This window comes from Heterocephalus glaber, unplaced genomic scaffold (assembly GCF_053883595.1).
Source record: "Heterocephalus glaber isolate CG9 unplaced genomic scaffold, H.glaber_assembly_v1.0 deba00001444, whole genome shotgun sequence".
Classification (NCBI taxonomy): domain Eukaryota; kingdom Metazoa; phylum Chordata; class Mammalia; order Rodentia; family Bathyergidae; genus Heterocephalus; species Heterocephalus glaber.
This window is the reverse complement of record NW_028258297.1, coordinates 9167683-9186881: the sequence shown is the minus strand read 5'-3', so window position 1 is coordinate 9186881 and position 19199 is coordinate 9167683. Positions and strand designations below refer to the sequence as shown.

The window sequence follows — 19199 nt, the reverse complement described above, 5'->3', positions numbered from 1 at the left end:
ATACCTTTTGTGTCCCAAAGCTGCAGTGTTTCTTTTTTTTTTAATATAAAAGTATTTATTGACCACTGCTCACCATTATTTGCAATAAAGTAAACAATATATAGTAGGATAACATTCTGACTAGTACAAAGTTATTCTTCTGGCTTCTGCTGAAACAGTAACCCGAATATTGAAGATTGAGCCTACATGTAAGGAACAAGTTGGGGTCAAGAAAAAAATGCAGGTCAGTGATTTAGATTATAAGTTTGTTCACTCATTTATTCTAGTAGGTCCTAAATTGTGACCACCTCTAGCCACTCAGTAGGTTTCCATGAACCAAGTCTTAGACATTCATGAATCCTGACTTTAAATACAGATTTCAACTTGTTGTGAGGGAATAGGTCATGAGCAATCTTTTTTTTTTTTTTGGTACCAGGGATTGAACTTGGGTCCTTGCACTTGTGCAGCAGGCGCTGAAACCACTGAGCTAAATCCCCGACCTGAGCAATCTTTAATGTTCCCTTAACAAGTCTTCCTTAGCGAATTCAAACAAACCAGATTGACTAGTTACCTTATTTGGGTGGGGAAATTGTTGGTAGTGATACAATTTTATTTCAGGAATTTTGCAAGCAAACTGCTTTATTTTTGTAACTAAACACACAGATATAGATTCTGATATGGCTCCTTTGAAAATACCCACTTTAAGCTGTCCAATTAACCACAGAATCATCTATTTAACTTGAAAAGTTATGGCTTCAGGAAAACTTTCAATTTAACTGTGATTTATTTCTGAGGTTGCTCAGAATGATAGCATCTCAAACATGAGCTTATCACCCGTAGTTTTTGTTTTGGTGAATGTTTAAAAACAAAACAAAAACCATTTACATAAGTATTTTATTTATACACACACAAACAAAAAACTCAGAATGGTTCTTAAGCATGTGAGCTAAAAATGAATTCTGTTTTTGAGTTTGACTATGGATAATTTTCCCAATATTTAGAAAAGCAGAGGAAATATATCAGGCTATCAAATGCTGTTTTCTGATAAAGGAAGCAACTACAGAAACCTTTTTATTTGTTCAAAGTAACCAGTGCTATTGATGTGAAACAAAACCCAACAATGTCCCCAAAGACTTTCAAAACCAACATGTTAAACTTGATTTTCATTAGAAAGCTGTTTTTTTCACACTAGTGAATCAAACACCAAGACCCATTTTATATATACATAAATATATATATAAATGATGTAAGTTATTGAGCTTCATCTTTGGACAAGAATGCCAAGTTAGTCTCTCTTCATAAAAAGCAATTACAATTTGAGGACATTTCATATTTGCCTCTCTTGCCAGCACCAAGTCAGCCTCATCTGAATCTTTCCATTCCATGAGAAACATCAATTCTCCACTACTGTCTGTGGCACCAATTATTCATTCAGGATCAAGACCTTTAGCAAATCCTCTAGGTTTATCAGCAGCAACTCTTCTTCTTTGATTTGCCATCATCAGATTTACTGTCAGATAAAGATTTTCTTTTTGTACTGTCTTTTCTTTACCAGCTTTTTGAGAATTAAGAAATGCTTTGATTAATTCTGGACAATCTAAATTTTCTTCAGGTTCCCATGTATTGTCAGCATCTGTAAATCCCTTCTACTTCAGAAAATACTCCACCTTCCCATTCACTACATGACAGTCCAGTACTTTTTCTACAAATTCTTCAGGCTCTGCTTCCTCAACTTTTTTACTTTTTCCATTTTGTTTCTTTCCCATTTTTTGCAGTGTAGTTTTATTGGAGCCTATTTTTTATTGCAGACTTACAGAGCTATTATTCATCGCCTGGGATGCTCGAGTCGCAGGTCCACAGAGTCTCAGCCTGTGCGCCTGCAGCTGCGCTCACATCCAAGGAAAGGGGGCTGGGGCCTGCAATGTTTCTTGAAAGTACAATTTAAAAACTAACTTTGCTGGGGATTTAGCTCAGTGGTTCTGTCACCTGCCTTGCAAGTACAAGGTCCAGAGTTCAATCCCCGGTACCAAAAATCCAAAAACTGTAATTTCCTTGTCTCCTTTCTACCTATCTTTAATTCTTTATCCTACCTTATTCTTCCCTGCACAAGACTTTTGATTTTTTATTAGTACTTTTGATTTCTTATTCTTAAAGAATGCTAGAGGGCCAAAGGTCCATCTTTTTGTGGTAGCTTTAGGCTGAGAAGGCATTGACTGCCTTCATAAGGATGGAAATTGTCCTTCTGACTGACCTAAAGGAGACATAGGAAGATTGGGTGTTGTTTTTTTTGAAGAACCATCATCTCTTGATGATCAAGTTTGTTTTGGAAAATCAGCACATCAGCAAGTGCATTGATTTGTGAATATAAGTCTGGTGATATGGAAGTTATAATTGAGAGTTGTCAGGAACATACACTTACTATTTTGTTTTGGTAATAAATAGTACAGGTGAGCATCAGCTTTAACGTGGATCTGGAGAAGTCTGGAAGATACAAATCTACAAGCATATTAAACAAGCAGGGTTAAATGATGGTAAATAGTGACCCTTCTAAAAAGGTAGAAGCCAGATTAAAATTAGCCAATATTTGGCAGAAGATTTTTGTCTGGAATACTAACCTCTATTTATTTTGAGGTGTTTCCTCAAGTATATCATCAGGTGGCTTTTAAGAGCGTGCAGACTGCTCCCTGTTTTGTTAAGAGAAAATCTAGTTGTTTTTATCATATTATTTTTAGTATATTTTGCAATAGGTAGTAAGTACATTCACTGTGGAGGAATTGGTAATACACATATCATACACATCTTGATCCATTTTACTTCCCCTTCCCTCATCCCTCCAGTCATTCCTATCCCCAGACATCCTTCCCATCCTTTTGGAGAAACAAGCGTTTTGTTCATTGTTCCTTTGTATTGCCTTTTAGTCTCAATTTCATTAACTTCTGCTTTCATATATCTAATTTCTTCCTTCTATTAGTTTTATATTTAGATTGTTCTTGTCTTTCTAGGATGTTGAAATGCAACATTAAGCTATTTGTTAGGGATCACTCTGTTTTAATGTATGCATTTACATCTATAATCTTCCCTGTAGGACTGCTTTTGTAGTATCTCATTGGTTTTGATATGTTGTGTTTCAACTGTCTTTTTGTTGTGGCAAATTGGGAGTCAAAATGATCTTCTAGAGACAGGAGAGTTGGGTAAAATAAAAAAGAAGTTTATTGTTGGGCACTGGCCAGCCTTAGGAAACAAGTCCTTATAGGCTGACCTCGAGCTAAAACAGTTTTTCCCTTTTATAACTTGATCGTAGCCTACAGGGTAGTTTAAATTGCGATTATCCAGAATGCAGCAAGGGTGTGGTAAAGCATAGTTTTAAAGATAAACAACTTTTAAGGCTGATTTCTAATCTCTCTGGGAGCAGGCTCCCCCACAAGAGGGGAAGGCCCACCTGGGGTTCCCAAACAGGGACAAGTTGACCCAGACGGGGTTTTAGGGGTAGCCCCCACAAAATACATAAACAGTGTATTATTGCTGTATTAAGCTGACACAGAATTCATGAACACATATTTTACAGTAATTATCCATTCCAAGTTAGGCGTGGCAGCTCTTTCCATGTCATTCCCCCCTGTTGTTATATCAAACAGAATCTTTATTGATTTGAACAGGGCAAACATAATGGGCCTCTGTTCCCATCAGCATTTGATATGATTGTATGGAACAGGCTCTTTGTTATAAATTTGGAAATCTAATTAATTAAATATGGCTCTATAGTCACCAGGAGTATTATTATTACTATGGGTCTCATCAGGGTCCCTGACCATGTTTTTTTATCTAGTGAGCTGCCAACTCCACCAGTAGTTGTTATCTTGGGAACCATATTTAGTTTTTATCTGATTTAACCTTTTTTTTAGTCGGGTTATGGATTTTTTTAAACTATTCTTGACTGATTTGTATAATAACAACATTTTTTTTTAGGTAAAGACAAGTTCCCCTATACTTAGCAGTCAACAAATCGAGGGCTGTTTTATTTTGTAGCACTATGCCTGTCAGCGAGTCAATCTGTCCTTGTAGAGTGAGGATTGAGGCTTGTATTTTATCTAACCCTTTTTGAATGTCTTGGCCTAATGAAAGCTATTGTTGTTGTCCAACCCCGAGTATTGTGCTGCGGAGTGTCAGGCTCCCTGTTATAGTTAGTCCTGCTAGGATAGGGAGCACAATAGGATCCCTTTTTTTTTTTAATTTAGTTCTCCTTTGGGAGACCCTATTTGGATAGGAACTTGCCTCATGGCTCCTGGGGAGTATGTACTTAGGTCTGGGATAAAAATATCTGTAGCACAAGTATCTTGTACTTTGGGGGGAAAGTCAATGTAAGCCATCCTTATATACAAAGAAGGCTCCTGCTGGAGCACTGAGGTTGGAGTAAGTTTTTTGGATATTGACACAATTTGGGGGAATGTTTGGTAAGGCAGAAACATTAAACACACATGAGCTATTTTTTATCAGTTTAGTGGGTTTACTAAGAAGTTGCTGGTTCATCGGTATGGTTTAGGATTTTTAGGATTTTGCCCCAAAGCATGATAGGTAAGCTGACTGAGGGGTGCACAAATCCAGCAGTCAGATACCAGATCTGAGTTAGTGGCCAGACGCAGTCTGTGAGTGTTGTTTATAGTCTGTACCATATCTATCCCTGTGTAATTGGTCGGGCTGGACTTAATGTTTTTTATTTTTTTGATTATTGGGCTTTTCCCGACTGTCGTCCTGACCTTTCTGATTAGCATATCTCAATGAGTGTCGTCGTTGTCGCTGTTTATCTTAGTATTTGAGCCAGGTACCGAATAGCAAAGTTGGACCCTCGCAGTTTGTCCTTTTAGCCATTTGGGATCCCATGGGTCAGGTATAGCTATTTTAAGTGAGTTGTACTCTGGTTTTTTATAAGTATGGCAATTTGGGGATTGCATGTGTTTTTTTTTTTTTATTTGAGCCTTTTGTCTTTGGAACTTTGTAGTCATATTTGTTCACCCTTTTGACCTCATTGTATAGTATTGTTGTTTTCCACTATGTTCTCAATAATCTATCGCTCTCGGCCAGCCATAGTGCTAGCGTGGGCATCTATCAAATGTAATGGACAAGGGATACCTTCGGGTTCCCATTTAATTATCTTGATAAGTTTGGCTTGGGAATCAAACTTTGAATCTTTAGGCTTGTACATACTCAGTTCAAAGTTTTAATGTCCTGTATTTATCTTAAACATATAAGAACCCAGAAAAGTGAGATGATATATCAATATGTTATAGCAAGTCAGCATTTTTGGCAAGTGCTCCAATCTTTTGGGGCACTGGCAAACACCAGAGCAATGCCAAAGAGAAACCCAGTTAGAACTAGACATTCAACAACAATAGTGTGTAGGAAAGTTTCAGACAACAAGGCAGTACAATTATTGATAAGCTTTTAGCAGTACATCAGCCTGTCAGCAGGGTTTTGCGAGTGTTGTCTCCTTTAATTTCTTTAGCCGTGTATTGACCTGTCAGCTTCCGGAGTGAGAGGAGCAGGGCTTTGAGAGCATCATCTCAGCCGTCTCAGCAGGGTCGCCTTCAGCAGGTTTGCTGGATCCGGCTGTCAAGTCCAGGAGTCTCCTGGATGAAATTTTTTGATTTTTGAATGATGGATCCAAGGCTGGAGTTTTGCAACTTTTATTGCTGTGGGAGTAGTCATAACAATAACATAAGGCCCTTTTAAAATTGGGGTGAGGGAGTTTCAATCTTTTATATAAATTTGGTCCCCTGGCTCAAATGAATGACCAGGAGTGTCTGTGGGGATGTTATCCCTTTCCCTGCAATATTTGTGAAGCTGATGAAAAACCCGTCCTAAAGCTTCAAGCTGTTGGTTAAGCAGTAGGCTTCTTACTTCTCTAAGGCTTTTAATCAATGGTAGTGACCTTCTGAACAGGATCTCATATGGAGAGAATTTTTCTTTGTTAGGCATATTTTTGATTTTTATCAAGGTAAAGGGTAAAAGATCTATACAAGGGGCCTAAGCAATACTGGGTGAGAACTAATTTGAAACCAACAAGCAAACATATATATATCACTTTTGCACACCTTTTTGACGTATCTAGGCCTTTTGGTCTTGTATATCTCTTTTTATCTTTTTAACAAGACAAACAAAATCTTTTTATATCAAAAGTACATCTTTTATTTATAGCTTTTAAAATATTTTTTAATCTCACTTATTATAAACTTTTTATAACAAACTTGTCTTTAGCTGTTAAAATTTTAAAGTGTCTTTTTTTTTGGTACCGGGGATTGAACTCGGGTCCTTGCGCTTGCGCAGCAGGCGGCAAAACCACTGAGCTAAATCCCCGGCCCAAAAGTGTCTTTTTTGTTGTTCTTAGATTGTTATAAATTTGGTTGGCTGTCAATAGAACGGTAGTAACCTTGCGTTTTTTATCAACAAAGTATAGAAAAGAGCAAGTTAACCCTATAATTATAATTGAAGAATTTGTAATGTATAAGAAATATTTTAAGGCCGGGGATTTAGCTCAGTGGTTTTGCTGCCTGCTGGGCAAGCGCAAGGACCCGAGTTTGATCCCTGGTACCAAAAAAAAAATATATATATATATATATATATTTTAAGCACTGCAATTAAACATCAATTTAAATTGAAACAAGGATATATTTATCAGTGAGCTAAAATTTGTAACTTGATTTATTTGTAAAATCTCTTGATGTCTGGTAGAGCACAGTTGCAGTTTCTCTGGGTTTGTTCTGGATTCCAGACCTTTGCAGCAGCATTAGGCTGATAATATAGCATTGGCCTTGGCTTGTAAAGCCAAGAGTGTTTTTCGTTTCTCGGTCTGGAGGAGTGTCATCATCAGCTTTTGACAGTCTTTTCAATGTGGACAGTGTGTCCAAAAAATAGAGGTCAGAAGTTTAGTCATCACCTCTGGCTTTTCTGAGTCGGAAGGAGTGTGATTTTTCCAATTTAGCAAATCAGTGGAGCTAAAGGGCTGATGTATGAGGAGGGAGGGGCCTTCCGCTGGATTGGGAAACTCTCTGAGGGGCATCTGGAGATGTATGGAGCGGAGGCGGCGAGCCACTGGACTAGCTGGGTCTGCATCTGAAGCAGGTGCGAGCGTAGGATCTTGGAGCGCCTGGGTTGAATCAGGCGAGGCCGGGGCTGGTGCCGGCGCTGATGCTGCCCGGACTGGCGCTGATGCCGCAGGGGCCCTGGGAAGGGCCGGGGCAGTTGGGTATGGAGGGGAAAGGTCTGAATTTTCCCAGTCTGGGTCTGAAAGGACCGGTTTCTTTCCAGCATCATCTTTTTTTTGACAGAGGACCAAAATAGTGCTTTTTGCTTTCAGGGCGCACATACGAAGCCAAGGAGGCATTCCGCAGCACAAGTTGAGCCATGAATCAATATAGGGTTATGGATGTTCCTGTCCGGGAGTGGTGACTGCTAGCCAGGCGGACCAGACGAGACCTCTATCTAGGGATCCCTCAGATGGCCAAGCTGGGCAAAGCTTGGGCCATTTTAACTCACAAAAGGTTCTAAGTATTTTTGGGGTTTTATCTTAATATCATAATCTCTAAAAAAAAAATCATAATCTCTAATAAGACCTTTTAAAAAATTTTTAAGCATGCATTCTAAAACAGTAGGACGTGATGTTTTTGCCCCAAGATCGGCCTACCAGTGTGTTGGTGTGTGTGGGTGCCCTCATATGGGAGATGCAAGACAAATGAAGGAGGGTGACCATCAGAGACAATCTACACAGGTGCCTGTCTGGGTGTGTGACCAGCACTTTTAGGACCGCCTAGGCATAAGGGAGTATTTGTCTGGACGAGAGAGCACCCACTTAGCCCTTCGGGAAAGCAGAATTCTTCCCCTGACCTCAGGCAGAGCAAGAGGGTCCACAGAATTGCAGATCAGGCTCAATCACATCCGTAACCTCAGGGGGATATTTGAGCACAGAGGTGCCCCCCTTTAGTTGTGGACACAGACGGAATAGCCTATGGCTTATGCTGTCTGTTCACACTCAGTCTCACATTCATGCACAGTCATTTAGAGGTTAAACATTCCCGCCTGCCTGGGATGGCCCTAATTCAATTTTTACAAACCAAAGGCAAAGCAAACAGGACTCTGAAAAGCCCCAGGCAAAGCAAATGGGACTTCAAAAAACCCCTACCAAATGGGAATTTGATATTCCCACACAAGGGGTGATCAGGCCCTTTTTCTGACTTGTGTCAGGATAACCAAATTGAATCTCGGGCTTTTCCCAGGGTGGCCTACCGTGTCAGAAGTCAGTCGGTCCCAAGTCTACTGTCTCTTGTTCCGGGTCCGGTCTAGCCGCTGTCGATGAGGTTGGCGTTGCAAGTCCTTGAGGGGACTGAGAATCTCCCAGGGGTGCCCTTCCCCTCAGAGGAGTTGGAAGGCCAGACACTCCGGCAGGGTTCGAGCCGTTGGCCAAGTGGCCAGAAGATTATCTCAATATCCCGGATGAGCCCCCAAATGTTGTGGCAAATCAGGAGTCGAAATGATCTTCTAGAGACAGGAGAGTTGGGTAAAATAAAAAAAGAAGTTTATTGTCAGGCAATGGCCAGCCTCAGGAAACAAGTCTTTATAGGCTGACCTCGAGCTAAAACAGTTTTTCCTTTTTATAACTTGCTCGTAGCCTACAGGGTAGTTTAAATTTCGATTATCCAGAATGCAGCAAGGGTGTGGTAAAGCATGGTTTTTAAAATAAACAACTTTTTTTTTTTTTTTTAAATAAACAACTTTTAAGGCTGGTTTCTAATCTCTCTGGAAACAGGCTGCCCCACAAGAGGGGAAAGGCCCACCTAGAGTTTCTAAACATGGACAAGTTAACCCAGACAGGGTTTTAGGGATAAGCCACACAAAATACATCAACAGTGTATTATTGCTATATTAAGCTGACACAAAATTTATAAACACGTATTTTACAGTAATTATCCATTCCAAGTTATGTTTGACAGCTCTTTCCACATCAGTTTGATTGTAGGAACTTTTTAAATTTCTTCCCTGATTTCTTGATGATTCATTAATGTATTATTTAATCTCTATGTGTTTGCATAGTTTCTGTGGCTTCTTTTGCTATGGACTTCTAACTTCCTTTCACTATGATCTGATAGTACTTAGGGGCTTATCTCAGTTCTATTTTATTTAAGTATCCTTTATGACCTCAGGTGCAGTATATTTTGGAAAAAGTTGCATGTGATGTTGAGAAAAATATGTGTTCTGTTGTTGGATAAAACTCTGTAGATATCTGTTAAGTTCATCTGTTCAGTGATGTGGTTTACCTCTGATATTTCTGTTCAGTTTTGTTTTTTATTTTTTGGTACTGGGGATCGAACTCAGGACCTTGTGCTTGAGAGGTAGGTGCAGTGTCACTGAGCTAAATCCCTGGTGCCAGTGAAAAAATTTTTATACCTTTATACCTCTAATTTTCTTTATTTTTATAATTCTGAGGGGTTTTTTTTTAGTCATCTAGCAACTACTGGATTCAGCTTGCATGGTGTCTTGTCATTTTTAGGGTATAGTTGTGTTTATGATCTACTACATCTATCTTGTCTTCTATTCCTGATACTATCCTCATATCGTCAAGTCTGCTACCTATGCTTTCCATTGAATTTTTCATATCATCTATCTCTGCTTGCTTTTTTTATATACTTTTAATTCTTTTCCAAAGTATCTCACTTAACTCGATTATTATTTGTTTAAAATCATCAAACATTGTATTGGTAAAATCTTTAAGTTGTTTAATCAAATTCTCTTTAAGCTCATTAAACATCTTGTGCATTTACTTATGTTTCTTCTTTTATCTCTTCAAACATTTTGAGCCTTTGGTTTTTAAGTTCTTTGCCTGCAGTTTTGTCTACTTCAGTGTCCAGGAGGTCAGTTTTTGGGAAGTTAGGGGTTTGGGGGAAGGGCATCTTTTTCTGTGTTTTCTTATGTTTCTATTGTTTTGTGTTGTGGGCTGGAGATCAGTTAGGGTAGAGGAACTTTGTCACTTCTATGGAGATCTCTTTAGTCAGGTTCTGTCTTCCTCTGCTGAGTCCTTGGGTTTGGTTATATTTTGGTGTTTATTCCCCTCTTCAACCTATTTAGTGTAATATTTGAGGGTATTCTTAGTGTCCAGCCATCTTCTGAGGGCTTCATTACCAGCACCACAAAGAGGAGAAAATGAACCACAGTTATGTTGATGATACAAAGACAAACCAGATATTGACATACAGTGAAAATCAATTAAAATCAATAACTATGCCATTATTAAAAATAGAAAAGGAAGGGCTGGGGATTTAGCTTAGTAGTTTCACCGCCTGCTGTGCAAGTGCAAGGACCAGAGTTTGATCTCCAGTACCCCCCTAAAAAAAAAAAAAAAAGAAAAGAAATCAGCAATCATAAGAGAGGCAAAGACTAACTCATTATTGACATAAGAGCCAATAATAGCTACAACTATAGCATCCTTAACAATAGGAAAGAGATATGCAATAATAATTTAGACACAGGGCCAGGGATTTAGCTCAGTGGTTTCGCTGTCTGCTGCGCAAGCACAAGGACCCAAGTTCAATCCTTGGTACCAAAAAAACAAAACAAAACAATAATTTAGACACAAATACAAACCAATATTGACAGAGTAAATACAAAAACAAATTTGCCACCATTAACAATAGAAAAGATTATAGCAATAATAGCATAGAGTCAACTAAATAGCTAAAAATTAATAAGGATTCTTAATAATAATAATCATGGAGGTGATGGAGGAAGGGAAAAATGAAAGAAGCAAAATTTGAAAAAAGAAAAAGAAAAGCCAGGCATGATGGTGCGTGCCTGTAATGCTAACATTCTGAGGCTGAGACAGGAGGATCACTGCCAGTTCAAGGCCAGCCTGGGCTACATAGTTAGTTCAAAGCCAATCTAAACTACACAATGAGACCTTGCCTCAAACACCAAAACAACAACAGCAACAAAAAGCATAAAAGAAAGTTAATAGAGGGAAGTAAAAGTAACAGAAAAAGACAAACAAAACTAAGAAAAGAAAGAAGAATAAAAGCAAATAGCAATAGATTTTGAAAAAGAAGAAACAAAAGAAAGAAAAACAGAAACAAGGGCCAGGGATTTTAGCTCAGTGGTTCTGCCACCTGCCTCGCAAGTGCAAGGTCCCGAGTTTGATCCCCAGTATCAACAAAACAAAAACAAAAACGGAAACAAGTCCAAAAATTCCTCCACATGTTTTGGTTGAATGCTTCCTCTACAGGACCTATATTATTGGAATCAACCCAATTGGGTGGGGACAGCGAGTCATAACTAGGGCCTATTTTGTTTCCAGACCCACTTTGCTGTGCGACTTTAAGTCCTACCCAGCTGTCCTTGCTGGGCATGGTCAGCTGTCAGTGTGTTGTCTGCCTCACGGCTGCCCTTACTCCAGCAGCTCCCAGTGTGTGTCCCACATCATGTACCCCAAGTCACTGCGATCTCCCAACTAACTTTTTTTTTTTTTGGTACCAGGGATTTAACTCAGGACCTTGCACTTGCAAGGCAGGTGTGGTGCCACTGAGCTAAATCCCCGGCCCTCCCAACTAACTTTGTGGCCTGTGGGCTCATGAAATTTCTTCTTCTGTCCATACACCCCTGGAATGTGGCAACTATCCAGGCCAAAGGAAATCCCTGATAATGTTGTCAGATGGGAAAAGCAAACAGACCACTGAGCTCTGTGCTGAAAGTAGGCCGCAAGTAGGGCTAAACAGTCTGCTGGACTTAATGTCAGCACTTTCAGACCCATCCCCTTCAGAAAAGCACATGACTGGCCCGAGTTCTCACCACAGAGGGTGGAACCGGCAGGTCCTTCACCACTGCTTAAACTTCTCAAGGAATCTGAGACCAGCCCACCCCTTCTGTGTGACTATCTCTTGTGTCTGTCTCCCCCCTGTGGCAGAGTGACCCCAGAGACCCTGAAGTAAGGCTGTTCTGTGACTTCTGACTGAGTAGCTCAGTTTTAATAAACCTCTTTCCAAGATGGCTTCTGGCTGCATCACTCCTAAGTGTGTTGAATGCTGCAGTGAATTTCTTCAACTGTACCCTGCCATGTGGAAGGAGTCACTTTCAGAGTAAAACCCCTTGCTGTGTTTGCAGCTTACAATCCGGTGGTTTTTCTTGGGGTAGATTGTTGTGCATTGTTTCTGCCTGGGGCTGTCGACCCTCTCTGGGCTTGCCTTGTGTTTTTGGAGACAAAATCTCCCCAAGGACCTGGTTTAGTGTTCCAGACTGTTTTATTCTTTTGTCTGCATTTTCTTCATAGTTTCTATTTTTCTTGTCTGCCTTTTCTTGATTCCCAGAGATCTACATTTTTCTTGACTAAGTTGTTGTTTTCCAGATATTTCAATTCCAGGTCCAGAGAGGCTGTATTTTGCTGTCAGTCTCCATCATTTTAAATCTGAGCAAGAAATCTTAATTCTTTTACTTTAATTACAATATGCCCAAGGAATAAACTAAAGATATCTCTGTTTTGATGTGAACATTGGCTATTACATTTCTTACTATAAGGCTCAGAACCTGGGATCTGGCCTCTAATTTGTAGGCTTAAATACTGTTTAGTGACTGACTTTCGATAACATAAATATATAAAATCTGAAGTAGACAAGAGGAAGTTAGTTTATATTGCAAACGTAATAATGTTTAGTAACTAGACTATTCATATTGGCATTTTATCTTATAGCCAGGCCTATACAAGAAGCCAAATTTTTACCATAGAGATACTTGAATGTACATGAACATAACATAATGGCAATATACTGAGAGGCTGAAGGACACATTTCTGGAGAAGCTTGTGGTACTCGGCATGTGGCCCTCTCGTGGCAGGAGGTTAAGATGTCATAGGTGTGGATGGAGATTAGCAGTAACAGTTGATGCAGGGTTTGGAGCCTCTTTTTAGATCCAATTTAGCTCTCTGTTTTTATAGGACTATTAATTATTCTACTGTTTGGTTATACTTTTCTGCTGGATGTTTAATACCAAGTCAAAATAACATCTGTATTGGTCAAAATCTATTTGTTTGTCAGGATCAGTCAGGGTTCCTGGAGGGTTTCTTATGGGGCTGTGTCAGGAACCGTCAGCGCCTCTAATGTTCCCCTCTGCCTGTTGTGTCATCCACCAGCATGGGCCACGTTCTTGCTTCACTTAGGAGCATGGGGACATTCTCCTCTTCAGTAACACTCTTTCTGCAGAATGTACACTGATTGACTCCTGTCCTCTGAGGTCCAACAGTCCCCCAGCTTGGGAGGTTGGGTGACTCCCCAGAATTGTAGGGTCATCTTAGAGGGGTCTCCCTGGCTGACAATGGAGGGCAAAGGCCAAACTATTGGCTGTCCTCTTCCCCTTCCCATCTTCTTAAACGTTGGCCTTAAGCCTCACTTGTTGAACACCTAGACTAGTGACACTAGTCTTGAAGTGGGAGCAGTGGGCCTTAGTCTTGATTATTGTGACCCTCTTTGGAAATTGGGCTCTTTGAAATATAAAATGAGACAGTGGGACCTTTTTATTTCATCACAGTTAGTATTAATATTGGGAGTTTGTGTCACATACTGTTTAAGTTGTTTATTGGAAGTCATCGTCTTACAGAATGTTAGTAGACAACAGTTATAAAGTTTTCCAAGGAAAGTGTAAAAGAAAATGAATAAGAGCAAAATCAAATTTACTTAGTGTACTAGTCTTGAACCAAGGAACAGGGTTGATACATCTGGCATAGAGGTGCCCGGTGCTGGCTGCCACTCCTCCCTGCCTCAGGATTCAACTTTCACAACGAGCTCTTTGTTTTCGAATCTCAAGTCCTTGGCTGACCTGTGCCCAGGCAGGCGGATGGTTCTAGAATGCACATGTGAGGTCCAGGTCCTTGAATCCCTGGCCTGGGAGGCCTGCAGGGGCAGCAAGTCCCCTCTCCTTATGCTACCTCCCCCATCTTTTCCTGGGTTCAAGGAGGAATCCAGAAGCAGCCAGTGGGGGCTCTGCCTTTTACTTGCTGCGTGAGTATTGCTGTTCAGAATTGTGAGCGGAAAGGCCAGGGATGTAGCTCAGCACTGCCGCCCTTGCCTGGCAAGTGCAAGGTCCTGAGTTAGATCCCCAGTATGGGGCGGGTAGGACACAAAATTATGAATGGAGGGCCATGGGTCAAAAATAATAATTTTCCAAGACCTGAGTCCCACTACCTGGGATAAAGCAGGGACCTTTGTAAGAGTTTCTCCATCCTAAGAAGTTACAGATATGACCCATGAACATGGGAAAAGGAAGTTAGGGAAGAAAGGTCAGACCACATGTTGTTTGTATCCTAGAAAGTCTTTGATGTATGTTATCTTTACTGTACAGTTTGGCATCCAGCTTATAGAGTAATGTAATGGTCATGCTTGTTGTTTGTAGGAATGTTAATGGCTTTTTGTTACAGGCTTCAGGAGCAGCTCATTTGAAAAGAGTATGTGACTCATGTAGGGCCTAACAGAGGCCAAAATGACCTCACCCTGGCTGTATCCACAAATACTTTAGCTGTTCTGTGCTTGAAACTGCCCCTGAGATGTCAAAGCCTTGGTCCCCTCTCCTGCTGTATTGGGGACTGACATACAGGATGGCCACCTGCCTCTGTGCCCTCCCCTCCAGCCCCCTGCATTGTGCCGAGTCCTGCTGGGAACCTGAACAGCACTGAGTGCCTCCACTTGGGCCTTGCTTCCCTGCCACTGGCATCAGTGACTCCCTTTCCAACCCCTGTGTCCTGTACATCGAGGGCCCTGTCTCCAACACAGGCCCGGCTGTGCCAAGCCAGGGACACAGGGAAGGAGAGAAGGTGGGTCTCAGCCTCAGACTGCTGAATCACCCTGGCCCGGCCATTCTGGGCTGAGGCAGGAAGAGGGTGGGGTCTGCAGGCAGATGGCCTTGGTTGGTCACTCACAGATCTGGCCTCCCAAAGCAAGGGCCCTGTGAGCAGGAAGTGAAGCCTCAGCACTAGAGACAGCAGCCCTGGGACGAGTCAGCCAGGGAGGCTCAACTGGGCCACAGAGCAGGTACTCAGGGTCTGTAGGAGAGAAGGTGGGCAGAGGTGAAGGGAGGTGACGCTCCTTCTCTGGGTGACAAGGCAGGAAGAGGAGGTGGCACCTGCTCACATCGCTGTAGGACTGTCATAGACAAGGGACTTTCCCATGGCTGTAGGCACCCTCATGAGACAGAAATGAAACCAAAGAGCCCACAGTCCAGGAGGTGCTGAGCCAGGCCAGATGGAAGGCAGCTGGGGCCAGGCACTCTGCAGCTCTCTGGCCCCAGCCTCTTTGAGCCACGCCCCACATCCTGTGTCTTTAGGTCCCTGGACAGACCACAGTGCGGCCACGGGCTTCTCAGAGCCTTCCCAAGCTCAGCTGCAGACTTGAGGCTGAGGGATGGCTGAGACCATGTAAAGGCATCTCTGTATATTTCATCATAAAGATTCGTAATTCTATAATCTGTGCTCTGTAGAGAAAAAAGTCCACACAAGATAGGAGGGTCTATTTTTCCTCAGGAAAAAAAGATGGTACCCATGTGAAACAAAAACTAAACTGGTCTTTAAATAATTATTGTAAGTGGTTTTTAGCATACCTACCATTATAGCTCTTCAAGGTTGAGACAGTTAGGGACCACATAGCCAGACAGTGGTAGGTCGGAAGGCCAGGGTGACAAAACAGGCCTGGGGCACAGTAAACTGTTCCCTTCTGCAGCCTGTGTGTTCCCACAGAACCCTTATGAGCCCCTGACAAAACTGCAGAGGCAGAATGTTTACCTAAAGTGAGACGCTGTCTCCAAGGAGAAACCTAATCAGCCCTCCAGACTCACCCATGTTTTGTCAATTTAAAAATCCTCATTTTAGAGGCTACACGAGCTGGGCCATACATGATCACCGTCGCCTCCAGTGCCCCTGGCTTTGCTATAGATACCATGTTTCCCCCAAAAGACATAGCGAGAAAATAATCCGCCTGGAAAACTAGAGATCAAAAACAACGGCCCCAGCCAGCCTGTCCTTGCCTCACCTGCCTTACAGAAGAGCCACCGAGCCAGAGAAAAGGGATGGGACTCAGGACACAGGCGTGTGAGTGATGCTGAGCAAAGGGACACAGTTGTGTGAGAGGAGGATGCACCCACAGTTCTCGGGGAGGGGCCCCTCACCCAGCCCAGGCACCAGGATGGCACGGGCAGTGTGTCCCCTGAGCTGCAGGGGTGCTCGGCCAGCTGGGTGCGCAGGAGGAAGCACAGGTGGGAAAGAACTCAGCTCTTCCTGCTGCTCCCGGAAGCCCCTGCTCTTCTCCCTCCCCAGGGGCCTCTCACCTTCCAGGGGCTGGGGAAGGCCCCACAGGGTAGGGCCAGAGGGTGAGCAGACCGCAACCCCAGGGGGCTCAGGAGGACACTGCATCTCAGTTTTCTCCTTGTTACGCAGAAGGGAGATGACTCTAAAAGAAGAGACATTCCGAGTCCAGTTTAACAACGCATACAAGGCCCCAAAGCCCTACCGCCGCAGGGTGACATACCTGTGCTACCAGCTGCAAGAGGCCAACGGCGACCCGCTGACCAAAGGCTGCCTTCGGACCAAGGTGCGAACAGGCTCTGGGCGTGAGGCAGGCGGGACTCAGCCACGCACCTGGTGTGCAGGGATAATTGGTGTCATGCAAGGCGTCCTCAATTGCCACTTGAATGCCTCCTTCTTCTGGACCTCTGCTGGGTTCCAGCCTGCAGCTGTAGGACCTAGCAGAGGCTCTGCCCTTCTGCCCAGCACTCTTCCTGCCCTCCTGGAGAAGTTCATGTCTGCCAGCCTTCCCTCCCCCTCCCCTTCTCACTCTCAATAGCCTTGAACTGTGGAGATCCTCCTGCCTCAGCCTCTTACATGCTGGGATTACAGGCATGCACCACTGTGCCCAGCTGGTTCAAACACCTTTGGGCAGCCCTTGGAAGCCAAGTGTCCCACATCATGGTCACAGAGCACTGCGCCCTGGAGGTGGGGTCTGGCTGAGCCCACCCTGTCTGTGCACACTGGAATCCTTGTCCAAAGCCTTGGGACACCCTGGGCTACATAGTGAATTCAAGACCAGCCTGAAATACGTAGACCCTGTCTCAAAAAGCAAAAAAACAAAAGCCGTGGGAGCTTTGGGGATGCAGAGTCGGTGGATGAGTGAGCGGAGGCAGGAAGGAGCTTCTTCCTATGCTGGGTGAGGGTCCCACACTAGAGTGTCTGCAGGACACAGCCCCTCACCCACAGCCCTACCCCAGCCACGGGACCCGTGGCCACTGCCTTCTAACCTTTCCTCTCTGTCTGGGACCCCTCCAGAAGGGTTACCACGCAGAAAGCCGCTTTATTAAAAGGATCTGTTCCATGGACCTGGGCCAAGACCAGAGCTACCAAGTCACCTGTTTCCTCACATGGAGCCCCTGCCCACACTGCGCCCAGGAACTGGTTTCCTTTAAAAGAGCCCACCCGCACCTGCGCCTGCAGATCTTCACCGCCCGGCTGTTCTTTCACTGGAAGAGGAGCTACCAGGAGGGGCTGCAGCGCCTGTGCAGGGCCCAGGTCCCAGTTGCTGTCATGGGCCACCCAGGTAGGAAGGAGGGACCGGTGAGGAGAGGCCACAGGGTGGGACTGGGGGTGACAGGTGGACAGAGGAGAGCTGGGCAGAAAAGAAGTACGGTGGCCCAGCTGAGGCCCAAGGTTTGACACTCCCTGGAAGACATTCAGGGCAGTGAACGACGCCCAGGGAGGGGAAGGAGGGAGGGAGAGGGCCCTGCCCGGGTGCAGTTCTTCCTGGCTTCCCCTTTCCCTCTCAGAGTTTGCTTACTGCTGGGACAACTTTGTGGACCACCAGCCAGGGCCCTTTGAGCCGCCCTGGGCCAAGCTGGAATACTACAGCAGCTGCCTAAAAAGGCGCCTCCAGCAGATCCTGAGGGTGAGGCCCTGCCCCCACCTCACAGGCCCCTCCTTAGTCCCCTCCCGGCTCCCCTCCTTCAGCTCCCTCCTCTCCTCTTGCTTCCCCCACACCCTCTCCTCTCCCACCAGGGACCCCCAGTTCCTCCTCTCCCTTTCCTCTGTTTCTTTCAAGGCCTCCTGGCCCTTTAGTACATCACTGTCGCCCCCTCCCTTCTCCCTGCAGTTTCTCTCCCATGGGCACATCCTAATCTCTCTCTCTCTCTCTCTCTCTAGTCCTGGGGTGTGGATGACTTAACAAATGACTTCAGAAATTTGCAGCTTGGACCCACCTCACCCCCAGTGTCATCAAGGGACCCCAGATGACCGCCCCGGGATACCACACACACCTGGCCTCCATCCCAAGCCTGGGCCTTTTCCATGTCCAGAAAGCCTTTCTTACCTCTTTCATTTATTCTATGTTCATTTTTTTATAAATGAATTTGTAATTTTCTAATTAAAACAATAAAGATAACTTTAAAGTTCACAAAACCTGGGTTACTTTCTAAGGGAGGAATCAGCTCTTCTTATAAAAATGAGAATAAAAGACTTCTACGGAACCTGGAAAGACGTTTGTGGGAGAATTCCCTGTCAAGTGTGGAATCGCTGGATTATTTTGTGCTCCAGCCGTCCTCTGTCTCTTCTTGGTCTCTAGTATGCATCTAAACAAGAGTAAAATGCGGGGCTTGGTGGCCTATGGAGGGCGATTAAACATTTACCAAGATTTGAGTAAGTGCAGAAGGAAATGTACGGAAGCGCACTCCGTGAGAGACAGTGGGTACACTGGAGCCTGGGGGATGCCTTTATGGTAGGGGACAGGATGGATCCAAGGGTGACCTGTGCCAACTTATTCTTGGCTGTGAAGGGCAAACAAGCAGTGCAAGCTTGTGTTCCTGGGAAAATCTGTGTTTTGACATCTTGACATGTTGGTTACTAGGCTACACGTGGGCCCCAAAGTTTGGGAAATGTTCTCATTGTCCTTCTGCCTGCAATGACAGATGCTTTCATTGTACTACTGTCCACATGAAACTCGATGGAGGAGAGATGCCCTGTAGAATTGATTGAAAAACAAAAAACTAAAATACCTATAAACTTGGAATTCCATTATTCAGAGTTCTTAGTTGAAACAACAAGCACCAATTTCTGCTAATAAAATAAAACAAAAAATCAATGTAAAACTGTTGGGCAGCTCACTGAATCCCCAGGAAAGATGGAGGCCTAGATTTGGGGCCTCAGAGCCAGGAAGGTGCCCCAGCTA

General features: G+C 43.6%; 1 protein-coding gene and 1 pseudogene across 1 annotated transcript in view; one reads left to right on the top strand and one right to left on the bottom strand.

The window, feature by feature from the left end:
• The window catches only part of LOC101722862 (uncharacterized), a 48517-nt gene extending 30112 nt beyond the window's left edge, over positions 1 to 18405 (top strand). Inside the window, exons 13-16 of the mRNA XM_087214216.1 lie at positions 16427 to 16580; positions 17312 to 17579; positions 17806 to 17924; positions 18179 to 18405. Of these exons, the coding sequence (XP_087070342.1) occupies positions 16427 to 16580; positions 17312 to 17579; positions 17806 to 17924; positions 18179 to 18268 (631 nt within the window). The 3' untranslated portion in view covers positions 18269 to 18405. The remainder of the gene's footprint in view (positions 1 to 16426; positions 16581 to 17311; positions 17580 to 17805; positions 17925 to 18178) is intronic.
• Positions 1010 to 15832, bottom strand: LOC106009437 (chromobox protein homolog 3 pseudogene; annotated as a pseudogene).
• Positions 18406 to 19199: the final 794 nt, after the last annotated feature.